The following is a 13,397-nucleotide window of genomic DNA, read 5'->3' as shown; positions in this document are numbered from 1 at the left end:
ATAGGATCTTTCATTTGGAAAGTCGCAAATGGGTATATAGTCATTGTTGTGGGAGGCCAGTTGTGGTGGTGCCTGTCTGTAATCCCAGCTACTCAAGAGGCTGAGACAGGAGGATCACAAGTTTGAAGCCAGCCTGGGCAACTTGAGACCCTGTTTCAAAATAAGGATGTAGCTCAGTGGTAGAGCACCCAGTACCACAAAAGGGGAAACCAAATGGGAATACTCTGAGTGGAACTTACTACCGCTGAAATATCCTCCTTTAAATTTAAATTGTGCCTCTCTTTTTGTTTCTGATGCTTTTGGAGGCCTCACACTGCCCTAAAAAATTCATGCAGTGATGCATGATGTCTAAAAGAACAATAAAAGAAGTAAGCACTGAATGCTCAGCTTCTCTCCAGCGTCTGCCCTGCTCCCTGAGCCCAGGCTTCCTACTGCCACCCCGTCTTACTGCATCGTTAAGCTGCTGCTCTGATTAGGCCACTCCACTCTTCACATCCACAGATACCCCACATAATTCTCAGAATGGGAGAAGCAGTCATTGATCTTACCTTTCATTTAATTGTAAATATCTGCTCCCCATTTTTCTTAATGATGTTTTGATCCCTATGTCTTATCTCTCCAGCTGGTTGTAAATTCCTTCCGGTCCCTGTAAGTCCACATAAGCCTTCCTAACCTTGCATTTCATTCTTAGATTCACCTAGTATTTACCCCTGGATTGTTTTATTCAGTGTATCCATGTCATTTGGGTAACATTAAGAAAACTGATTAGTTTCAATTACGATTGGTCTCTGCTGGAATAGGAACTTTATTTTAGTATATCTGCTTAGTTCATATAATTTTTTGTAGATTTTCTTGATTTTTAGTCACTCAGTCCAGCTGAAGTAACTAACTCATCAGATGTTATCCTGGAGCAAAGCATGCTTGCTCTCTGCTAGATTCCAGTAGTCAGAGCAAAGAGAGACTCCTGAGTTCAGTATTCATCTTTGTAATCTATGATGCTGAATTCTGGGAACATGTGACTTTGAACTTGCCTGCCTCTTCAATCTCTAGTAGTGATTTTCTCTGCATGAAACAGCCAGGTCTTTGAAGATCCATAAATCCAGATGAAATTGATACCTTTGTGCGTGTGGTGGAAAATTGCTTTACAAGAATATAAAGAGCAACCAAAAGGAACAAATCCTGAGAATTTCAAATTTCAATTTTTTTTCTTATTGATTCATTTTGTAGTTTTTGTTATTATTTGTTTCTTTACAAATACAGAGAATCTGGAGTTTGGGGCATTTTGTTGATGCTGGGAATTACAACTTGAAATCTGTAGATTTTTGTGTTATGTTATGACAGCATCTACCACATACAAATAAGCATTGGAGCAGTGTAACATAAAGACAAAAAAAAAAAAAACACAGAATAACACTCTTTGTTTCTGAAATATGAAGTACATTTGTACTTACTTATTATTACTTACTTTTCTAGTAATTTTAATATGTATTTAAAATGAACTTTCAAATTGAAAGTTGCCCTTACTTTGAGTTTTTTATTTTGACAATAACATCACCTCAGGAATGGCTTTTCTCCTGTCACTGAGTTTAAGTAAACTTGGCTCATTTGGTAGCTTTTCCATTTTATAATGGCAGAGGGGCCAAATGGTCTTCGTTTATTATCATTCCTTCTCCACTTGCTACTTGCATGACCTTGAACTCATATCTTAACTTTGTACATCAAATGGGAATGGCCATGCCTAATCTTACAGTCTATTGTGAAGAATCAATTAAATTTGATAGATTTTGTAAAGCACTTAATCCAGGGTGAACAGTAATGTTATCTATTATCAATGCAACACAGCGGAAGCCGTTTATCACAGGGTGGTGTTCAGCCTACACTGTGGATCCATTTGAATGTAGTAAGGAGTTCTAGGGTGATTTGTTTTATTTGTAGGGGTGGAGGATATTGTTTAATTGTTCTGAAAAACAAATCAAAGTTTGAGTTCATTTTTATAGTGATGCTTATTTTCAACTCATTAGCTAAATAAATCTTAAATATTTCATGAATCTCCAATTCAAAGCTGAAAGTCCAGATTCTGAGTATACAAGGTGAGCTGGTAAAAAAATGAAAATGTAATGCAGAAAATCAACCTTTCACATTCCAGAAAGACATTTGGCTTCTGTCTCAAACTAATTTTGAGATTCCTTGCCTGAGGAATTCTTGGTCAAGCACCACCATGGTGAACATTCTCATACAGGAAATTGAATTATTTGTACTGCAAGGCTTATCTTATCTGTAAAGCAAAGATAGTTTTCAGTATCTCCCTGGCCCACAGGTTCTTTTCATCAACTCACAGAAATACCAAAGTAACCCGGACAGTATATTTATTTTTTGTGTGTGTTATGTTCCTGTTTACTACAGTGGGACATTTGTCCCAATTTTGTTATAAACCTTAATGTTATTTTTTATATACTATTCAAGTATAGTAGAAAAGCCATTCCATCTTATTTCTCCAGAATTTTACCAAAACAATAAAGAATTTGTATCTTATACACAATGTAAGTGATCTTGTATATTATACAAAGAATTAATGCTGACAGCCAATAAAATACCTAAGAAACTCACTTGGTCATTAGATATGGTATTTTCTCATAGAATTTCTCTAAACCCCCTTTTCTTTGTGATTTGGAAGGATATCTAAAAAAAAAAAAAAAAAAAAATCAGTTCCTGAGGGTTAAATGCTTGTAACAGTCTTTTTAGTGTAGAAATCAAGTTTTCCCACATTATGGAAGTACACAGAGTAGGCAAGTACTCATCCTATAATAGGCCAGAATTTTGCTTACTTGATCTTTCTTTTTTCATTTTACCAATCTCTGGTGTGAGTTACACTTAAACTCCCTTGACAGCTAGTAGAACACTTAGAAAGGAAAGGGCAGCCATAGATGGTGAGAAACTGATATTTTTGTCCAACAAGATGCACAGCTATAGACTTAGGCCTTGTGGTCTGCTGAATGTGTGAGTTTCTCTCAGGAAGTCCAGGTGGCTGGACATCAAGAGTGAGACCAGGAAGTTTTATTTCCTAACAAATTAGATTCACCTTGTTACTAAAGTAGTGTTGATTTTTGCTGCATTCAGAATGTTATAATCTATATTTTCTTAGAATTTCTGGGGGATTCAGAGTAATCCTTGCTATGCATAATTCATGCTGGCAAGCAGAAGGCCCTAATTGCTCATCAGTTCTCATAAAGGGTAGATCATAGGATTTCAAATGACTGAAGTCTTCTGTATCTTCCCCCATTATGTGCTTTATTTTTTATTTTTTTTTGTATTGTGTTCATGACATTTACACATACATAGGTTGTTATGTTGGCTCCTCCTTCTTCTACAAATGCCGCAGCTGAAATGTTTAACTTGCTTTTATAGAAGGCTAAGACCAGTGTGTTTAATTATTTAATTCCTTGTTCATGAAGTATATGCCTCTTATGAACAGTTTAGTATTTTTTCACATCAAATAAATGACTTCTGGCCATTTTTTGAGGGGGGAACAAAAAAGAACAATCATGCTTCAAAAGGCTGCCTGCCTGCAGTAAATAAAGTCATTTATGTTAAGTATACTTCTATGATAAATTATTTACATCTTCATGGGAGGTCAAATATTATTCATGTAAGAATGAGTATGCAATAGTTATTTTTGTTTTGTTTTGTATTCACAGTAACAAAAACAGAAGAAAATTACTATAAAGCATTCAGTTAAAGCTGTATTTGAAGGAAGAACTGATGATAAAAGTGTTTTGTTCTTTTTTGCAGGTCATGAGAGAATGGGAAGAAGCAGAACGTCAAGCAAAGAACTTGCCCAAAGCTGATAAGAAGGCAGTGATCCAGGTAAAATCTGAACCCACTCCCTAGCAAGCAGGACCTGCCGACAACCTGTCTGTTGAGGGCCTGCAGGTTGGCCAGCATCTGCTGGAACCCCATGCATGATTGTTCATATTCCCATAAATTTAGGCTTTTCCTAATCGTTGTCTAGTTATTGAGTTGTTGAAACCCTGCCTTACATTTGCTCCCAACTATTTCAAGTTATAATTCATTGCCATAAAAGTTATTGTTACTTGCAGTTTACTTTTTATTAATAATGAATCTCTTTGGTTGCCCTAATTGTTGTACTTCTCCCCCTGGGAAAATTATCCAAGTATTGCAATTTGGGTCTGAAATCAGCATTCAAATTACCTTACATAAACAGAGAGATTATTATGGCCATTTGCATAAATTAAAATAATTTCAGAAGAAAGGAATTTTTTAAAAATATGAAATGCAAGAGCTTCAAGAATATATAAATGGATCTGACATTAGTATCAGTCATTATCAGTGAAATGAGTCTTGAAGGAGTCTATAAAATCCTGATTTTCAATGAGAAATTAATTTGGTTGGGAGATGGAGAATACAGGAAGAGGAGGTAACCTATAAAATGTGTAAAATTAGTCAATGTTGGGGTGACTGTGCACCCTCTGGAATGGTTTTTTAATCACTTGAAGAAAAATGCAATAGAATATCTCTTCTAAAAGATTTGAATTTGCCACCATCCTCCTCGTTCTGTTCCTGATTGATGTGTGTTTTCAAAATGGCAGCATTTCCAGGAGAAAGTGGAATCTCTGGAACAGGAAGCAGCCAATGAGAGGCAGCAGCTGGTGGAGACACACATGGCCAGAGTGGAAGCCATGCTCAATGACCGCCGCCGACTGGCCCTGGAGAACTACATCACCGCCCTGCAGGCTGTTCCTCCTCGGGTAGGTCTCACTGAAACCTTGCTTTAGGTCACAGCACAGATGGTGGGGACACTGGGCACTGGAGGCCCTAGAAGAGAAATTAAAAGAATGCCATGAACACCTTTTTCATAGGAATGTGTAGTGTCCATTCTATCTTAAAAGTCACAGATCTCTGGCTGGGGATGTGGCTCAGGGGTAGGGCACTTGCCTACCATGCAGAAGACCCTGGGTTCAATCCCCAGCACTGGAAAAAAAAAAAAAAAAAGTGACGGTCTCAGGGCAGCTGTCTGACAGGGCCATCTAAACTCTTAGAATTGGACACTGACACTTCTCCTTAGAGCAGTGAGACAGGCTTTCCAGGAACTTCAAGGCAGTACCTAACTTTATGTAATGTTCTTCATGGTGCAATTGAAGTCGGAAACACAAAAGCCAGAAGCAGGATGTCTTAGTTTGCTTAGGCTGCCATGATGGAATACTGTAGACTGAGTGGCATGTAAACAACAAGATTGTATTTTTCACTGTTTGGAAGACTGAGAAAACTGAGAGTAGGCACCAACAGAGGTCTGGAGACGGCCTGCTTCCTGGCTCATACCCTTTTTTTCCCACTACATCTTCACCTGATGGAAGGGGCAAGGAAGCTCTCCTAGGGCCTCTTTTGTAAAAGCAATAACCCCATTCTTATGGAGTCTGTCCCAATACCACCACACTATGCATTTGAACATAAGAATTCAGTGATGGACACAAACATTCCAACCATAGGGAAGGATTAATAGTAATCTAGCTCAACACCTTCGTCATATAATCCATGTAACTGAGATCAAGAAAAGCTAAAACTTAACTTGAGCTGTAATAATTTTCAATGTAGGATCTAGGACTTGGATTTCTGAATCAGAGCTTTGGCCATATTCTCTGGAGGGAAGCCATCATCAGTCCTGAAGGCTACAGTGAGGAGGTTTCTTTGTGGTTTGCAGTGATCATTGCCAAAAAAAGGTTTACCAAGTGGGGCCATGGAGTTCATTACTGAACACAGTGTTAGACTTTGCTTTGAGGATAAGGAACATTTTGATAGTGAATTTGCACTTTATGCCTTGTACTATTCATCATTGGGTGAGGGGTATTGAAAGCTACAAGGGTGGTGTGTTCTATTTCTCCTTGCAGTGCTGTAGGTTTTTGCCTTGTATATTTTGAGACTATGTTTTTAGGTGTATAAACATTCAGAGTTGTTATGTCCTCTTTGATTCATGTACTATCATGAAATTACCTTTTAATCCCTGGTAATATATTTTGCTCTAAAACCTACTTTGTCTAATGTTAATAAATCTACTCTAGCTTTCTTTTGATTAATATTTGCATAGTATTTTTTATTCATGTATTTTTTTTTTTGTATTTGAAGTGCATTTCTTATAGGCTGCATATAGCTGGGTCTTGCCTTTTAATTGGGAAGGCCATGTGTATTCAGTGAAGTTTCTGATATAGTTAATATCTAAATCTATATCTTGATAGATTTTCTATTTGTCTCATCTGTTCCAATAAAGTACAATCATCTCTCAATGTCTGCATGTTTTAGGACCCTCTCAGATACCAAAATCCATAGATGCTCAAGTCCTTTATGCTAAATAGCATAGAAGCTAGGGGCGCAGCTTAGTGGTAGATCTCTTACCTTGCATGTGCAAGACCCTGGGTTCAATCCTCAGCACCCACAAGGGAAAAAAAAGACATAGTATCTGCAAATAACTTACACGTCATCCTGTTCACTTTAAATCATCTTTAGATTAATTAGCAATGCCTAATACATTGTAAATAGTTGTTAAATTGCATTGTTCAGGAAATAATAAGAAAAAAAGTTCACATGTTTACATGTTTACATACGGTCACCATTTCTGATGCTCTTAATTTTTTTTGTACAAATGCACCTGGTATCATTTTTGCTTCTGCCCAAAGGACTCCTCTTAAAATGCCTTGAAGAACATGTAGGTTGGAGATGGAATTTTTTTTTTTTTTTTTGGCTTGGATTGCCTGTAGGTTGGTGATGAATTCTTTTAAATTTCTTTTCTTGTTTTTAATTTATTAATGTCTAAAAATACCTTAATTTCACCTTTGACTTTGGAAGCTGTTTTTGCTGGGTGTAGAATTCTAGATTGAGGCTTTTTCCCCCCTTTTCTTCTTTAAAGATGTGTTCCATGATCTCTTACTTGTGTTATTTTGAATAAGAAAGGTGATAATACTTATCGTTATGTCTCTATAAATAACATGTCTTTTTTATTATTATCCTGTAAGATTTTCCTTGTAAGATTTTATTTATCACTAATTTTGAGCCATTTAATTATGATGTTCCATGATGTACTTCCTACTACCCTACAATCCTTCTGACCATTTTTCATCTCATCTCTCCTACCATAATTTTCATGTCTATATATTCACTCTGGGCTCCCCCATCCCCAATATGTTCTATATTTTAACTTTTGAACCTATGGAACGTTACAAAAACTGTTTGAATATCTTTGTTTGCTAACTGTGTCAAGTACGGATCAGTTGTGATTGATATTTCTTCCTTCTGTGTGCTGTTTTCCTGAATCATTTCATATGTAGTAACTTTTTATTGATTGGTCAAACATTGTGAATTTCAGCATTTTGAGTCTACATATTTTGTACACCTATAAATATCCTCTTTGGTGAATTTCCCCCAGCCTCTGTTTTTTCCACATGCATGTAATGATCGTGACTCAGCTACAATTTCAAGGATCACCCTCTGCACATTTCTTGGTTCTCTTTTTGAGAACAGCTCTCTTCTACCAATACTCTGTCCTCTGTGCTGTGAATTCTAGCTCTCTGGATCTCTCCAGAGCTGCCCAGGATTCCTCCAGGTTCTGCCTGACTTTCTCTGCCTTGAGCTATGGCCTGGAAACTCAGGGCTCACTCCTTTAACCTAGGTCTGGTACCTTGTGAAGGATCTGTTCCATGTATTTAATCAATTTGTTAGTTGTTTCAGGTGAGGGGACAGGAGATAAATCCAGTTCCTCTTCCTGGATTTTGACCAGAAATGGGAGTCTGTGTATATGTTATGTAACTAAACTAAAAAGCCACCCACTTATGCTGATTTTCCTCAGTATGTTTATTTTCCTTGTGAGGTTATAATGCAGAAACCCTTGAGGAGCCAGAAAAGAGCTGTTGGCATTCCTCCAGGTCAAGACAGTATTGACCCCATTGTCCCAATGACATCAGTAGCATCCCGGGAGATTGTGGCTGGTTCAGGGTGACACCACAAGTAAGGGACAGGATGGAGCCATTTATCACAGTTTCCCACTGCAGTACCTTCTCACTAGACCATACTTCTCAAAACAAAGAGCTTTTGAAACTGAATATCCACATTAGCATTTTCATTTTGTATTAGCAAAAAAAAATCCCTGTCCTCTTCAGGCACTTCTAAGTCTGCAAATAATAGGTTCCTTGGTTCTTCTTCTTCTCTGGGAAGCATGCTTTGAGGGGAGGAGCTGTGGGGATTGTTTGCAAGAGCAGAGCAGCATGGTGAGTATCTAGACCAGATCTTTAAAAAGAGACTTGCTGTAAAAAGGTGTAGCTGAACGTCCAATTCCTGAAGTAAGGTCTTCACTCAATGGTCATTGATAGTCTGAAAAAAATAAGATGAGGGCTGAACAGAACCTTTAACAGGTGCACAGAGAGTCTTTCAGTTGAATCTCATGGGCCACCACAGGAAAGGCTGTAGCAAGAATGTTTGACAGAGCTTCATGATTCCTGCAAGGGGACAATTTTAGATTAGCTATACTGGTGCTTTGTCATGGGCCTGTTGATCATGTCATAGGAATTAGAAAGCATGTTTATTTGAAATAAAAGTTTAAGACTGGATTAGGAAGGACTTTTTCACCATCAGTGAAATCATATTGCTATGGATTCATCGGAGGATTCCTGTTAAATTCTTACCTCAGAAATGCACAAATCTCCCCTTGGTAATAAAAAGTGAAGTTAGATAGTCACAAGCCCCAAATCCCATAGTGTTGCCTGCCATTTTTGTGAGGATACCATCTTTGAATGTTTGTTTAAATTTTAATATATGGCTTGGCATCGAACTTAGCTCTGCACTTTGGAAAGTGTAAGGAAATTTTAAGTCCATTTTGGGGGACTTTTATACATTGCTATTAAAAGACATGAATCAAGAACTGTTCAGTGATTATATAAGGAAGGCGAAATCTTGTAATTGGAACCATGAGGAAATATTTCTGAACTGTCCTACACATAATGCCTAGAAAATATAAAATTTTCAATAAATATCTTTTCTATATATTAGTAAATATATTTGGATAAATTAATGAAAGTATTTTTTCCTGTAAATTCTACAGATGTTATCACTTGAAATAGTCATCCCCTTAACCCTTACCAAATTCTACCGTATATTCTCAGACTTTGCAAATCTGAGATTCTGGGGGGAAAAAAAACATAGATTATATCCAGTTTCTTTGACACTCAGGTTTAATTTGTACTTTATCTATATTTTTGAATCCAAACTTGAAAATGTTATGAGGTTATATTTTTGTATGGCTTACTATTCCTTGTTCTACTATGAATTTCATTTGGTAAGTCTCTGTGTTGTGTCTTTATGTCTTATGTTCCAGGTTTCCTTTTGAATTAACCACGTACCCATAGGTGGATAAACTGAATATCCAAACAAAAAGTGTATTGTTTTGACTGGGGATGTGGCCCAGGGGTAGCATGCTTGTCTAACATACATCAGTCCCCAGGTTCAATCCCTAGTACTAGAAAAAAAAAATCTACACATATATACATCCTTACATATGTTTATAATTATAACATTCAAGATTTTATTTATTTATTTTTGTGGTGCTGGGGATTGAACCCAGGGAATAATTAAAATTTTAATTTTCACTAGGAAAGAAATAGAACCCAGCCATATTTTTGGACTGAGGCTAATCTCTGCTCCGTTGAAGCCCAGTGACTCTTCTAAACACCAACCCCTTACTTAACTCTTTTACTGTCTTAAAAGTTTCCTTAGAAAATCATGGATTTATATTTTTGTTTACCCCCAGAAAAGCTGAATTCCTCTCGAGAGCTGCATCACATGTGGTTAGTTTCCATCCCCTTTGGAGGCCTCCGAGCTACCAAAATTAGGTAGGACTCAAGCCAGGCTGTCATCATATGGTAACCAGCTCCCTCAGTCGTGTGCTTCCTGCTTCTGACTTGGTCAGGCTCAGAGTAAAGCTTCCCCCAGCTTCATGGAATAAGAGCCAAGTATGGGTGGAGCCTTCCCGCCTGTAACTGCCAAGGTCCTGTTTCTGATTCCCAGAGGATGACACTGTTTCCTGCCTGTTCAGTGTTTTCTGTAGTCTGGAGAGAAACTGGATTTAATGGGGAATTCTATAAAGTTAAACCAGACTGGATATGGTTTGTTTGCTTATTTATTTGTTTTAAATAAAGTGTCTATTGTAGGCCTCATCTGGAAAAACTTAGCAGACCCTAATTACTAAGAATTGAAATGTTTTAAAGATGAGAGAAAAATAACCAAACCTTTCTTTATAATTCTGAGATTTTTTTTCGTGTTTTTATATATACACTTTGTCTAAATTTTCCATTAGCATCATAATATTCTGACTTTCTCTACTGTTAAACATTTTCGAAGTGCTGGTAAGAATTAGGAACCATTTACATGTGCATCTGTCTGTTTGTCTGTGTGCCAGTTTAATGTTGATTTTTCCGTGATTTCTCATGATTGCAGTCTTCTTATCAATACCGAATTCTATTTCATGCTTGTATCTACCGCTTCTTGCTCAGACTCTTAATATTTAATTGAGCAAAATAATGTCACAGTACCTATAGCACCAACTCCCTGTCCTTTCTCATTTCTGAATGGTTCAGTCAAATATTAGAGCTTCCTGATGTTCCTTAAAACTTACTTCCATGTAGAATTCTTTGGAAGAACATTCCTATGATGAGGCTCTTATGTAAGGAGTGTGGTTTTGTCACCAAGTTGAATTTTCACCCACTGCTATGTGGCGGCAGGTCAGTGGATGTTCAATAAGAAACAGTGATCATTGGAGATGAAATGGACAGCAGCTTAAGGGTGTTTAGTGGCAGATAAACCAGTGTTGACAGGAGGAGGTTCTAGCCAATCCATTTCTAGCCAATGTAGCATGTTGATTCCAACTAAATCAATCTTTAGCTAACATAGGTATCAGCATAGCTGTAAGTTTTCTAAGGCAAAAAAGAAATGGAGGTGCAGACCTGGGCAACTTTAGTTTTCATATGATGTTGCTAACTGCCCTTCTCCCATCATTTTCTGCTTGTCACTTTCAGCCAGAAAAGAAATATCCAGCATTTTGTTAGGACGTGCACAGAGCACATGTACACAAATAGGGGAACATCTGTGCTTAAATGTTAGTGTCGAGTAAGTTAAAAATTATATGCTGAGTCCTTAATATGTGGAGAGATTAATATGATGTTTAAAGCCTTCTACCAGCAATTTTGGAATATTATAAAAATTTTGTCGTGATAATCACAATGTAGTTAGAAATTTAAAGACTAAAAATCATCTTTTAGAAATGTACTTGATTATCCTATACCTTATGTATGTATGTATTATTTATTCATTCACCATTCATTTGAAGTTGAAGTTTGTGTAAATTGATGAGCACACAGAGACTCATTAACTTGAGAGCTTTTAAGGACAAACCCAGTAGCAGATGATGGGTGGAAAGAAAAATGGGAGAATTAGCATTTATTGAAGCAAATCCTTTAAACTGTACTGTGTGGTATGTGTGCTATATTTGTAAAGCCTGTCAGTATTTCCTCTGTACCTTGCTTTAAATGTTTACTAAGCTCAGTAACAGATCTTGCTTCAGACCAGTGGGAAGTAGGTAACCATAGACATTCATGTTTTCTGTTTTTAATTAAGTCAGATAGAAAATGAAGTATAATGAAAAGCTTGAAAGCTCTATACTGTGCCTCTGAGACCACAGTCACCACCCAAGTTCCCTCCACATGGAGCCCCACTATGACCTCCTTCGAAGTGGAAATGGGTCTGTCACAACCCATAGCATGAGGACCCTGTGCTTCTCTGCAACATAAATGCATATTTGCATGTTAATATCTATTTTCATTTCATCCTTGAAAATGAAAACCTATGATGAAAATACAAGTATTTAGGGTTTGTAGACAAATGTGGGGCATGTTATTGAAAGGTCCAGTACTATTCACCTGCCCGAAAGAACAGCAGGAAGTCCTCATTCTGTCAACATGTACCCAGGAGCACCCATGTAAATTTCACATCAGTTTCAAGGGCTTCATTTATTTTATGAAACTTAACCACAGATCACAATTTAAAGATGCTAGATGGGGAGGGTGGTACACACCTGTAATCCCAACCACTCGGGAGGCTGAGGCAGGAGGATTGCCAGTTGAAAGCTAGCCTTCAGAAACTTAGTAAGGCCCTAAGCAACTTTAAGAGACCCTGTCTCAAAATTTTAAAGGAGGTGCTGGGTATATAGCTTAGTGATTAAATGCCTTTAGGTTAAATCCCCAATATCAAAAAATAAAAATAGAAAATAAAGATCCTAGGTAGGTTATATTGGATTTTAAACAGTTTTGTCTTGAGTTTCCATATACAAATGTTATTAAATTAAAAAAAAAAAACCAGAATGTCTAAAAGGTCAAAACACTGGCTAATTGTAGGAAAAGGCGAGGGTACAATTAAAAGAAATTTGAATGTGCTTATCCTTGAACATATTAACAGGTTCTGACTTTGTGCTCTCACAGAAGTCACAGAAGCCAGGAGAAGAGAAAGTCATCTCCCCTGGGTTTCCTTCTTCCCCAGGAAGTAGAACACTTCTAATAGGGACAGTTATCAAAGTCTCCATGTGCTCTACCCTAACAATCTTTCTCCTCTTAGGGAGGGAAACAACTTCCAAAGCTGTAGTCTCAGTATGCAAAATTAAAGCAGATTGCTGTAACTCTCTAAAAAAGTCAAGAATCTGTCATAGTTGGCATTTGTTGTATGATCAGACCATTTGGAAAATCTCTCCAAGGGTCTGTGTTACTTTAGAACATGTTTTGTTTATGATTTCTTCAGCAACTTTGTGGGCTTTGCCTTCTGGGTTGCATGAATAACCTGGGCATTCTAGTGAGCTTCAGTGTGTTTTACTACTTAACTAAACAAGACTTCAAGACATCTAGGTCCAGATCATTTCTGGCCTTTAGGTGCTCTCAGGTCAGAAGATCTTAGCTCTGTCTCCAGTGTACGCTACAGTTTGTCTGAAAGCATAAATTGTGGGGTTGGTTCAGGTGCTAAATATGCAATCTTCACTAAGTTATAGCTGTGATCTGTATAAGCAAAATAAATTATTCCTAGGAATTAGTGAAACATCCCAGGAAAAAAATCATGAAACCTATCAGATTTGACATAAGTTAACTTACTTGTGAGAGATGATTACGACCACTCTTATTTTCTATTTTTTTTTTAATTTTCTCTTATTTCTGTCTTAGAGTATTATACAGACATTTATATATAAATAATTCTCAGGTTTGCCCCTGTACAACCTGTAACTGGAACAGGGGATTCTTCTTCCATCTGCAAATTGGGTTTAATTTTTCTACTCTTTTTGTAATTAACATTTTCTACCACACCAC

At 37.1% G+C, this 13,397-nt stretch overlaps 1 protein-coding gene and 1 long non-coding RNA gene across 8 annotated transcripts in view; one reads left to right on the top strand and one right to left on the bottom strand.

The window, feature by feature from the left end:
- The window catches only part of LOC107136416 (amyloid beta precursor protein), a 239,009-nt gene that overhangs the window by 158,797 nt on the left and 66,815 nt on the right, over positions 1-13,397 (top strand). For all 7 annotated transcript variants that reach the window (XM_048803538.1, XM_048803537.1, XM_048803536.1 and 4 more), the window contains 2 exons: positions 3,790-3,864; positions 4,608-4,766. In XM_048803538.1, coding sequence (XP_048659495.1) covers positions 3,790-3,864; positions 4,608-4,766 — 234 coding nt within the window. The remainder of the gene's footprint in view (positions 1-3,789; positions 3,865-4,607; positions 4,767-13,397) is intronic.
- LOC125616932 lies at positions 7,840-9,954 on the bottom strand. Its single transcript, XR_007347715.1, has 2 exons — positions 9,800-9,954; positions 7,840-8,373 (listed from the first exon to the last, which is right to left on the bottom strand). It is a non-coding gene; the product is annotated as an uncharacterized LOC125616932 (long non-coding RNA).

The sequence above is a fragment of the Marmota marmota genome, unplaced genomic scaffold (genome assembly GCF_001458135.2).
Source record: "Marmota marmota marmota unplaced genomic scaffold, marMar, whole genome shotgun sequence".
NCBI classification, from domain to species: domain Eukaryota; kingdom Metazoa; phylum Chordata; class Mammalia; order Rodentia; family Sciuridae; genus Marmota; species Marmota marmota.
This window is presented reverse-complemented; position numbering and strand designations above follow the sequence as displayed.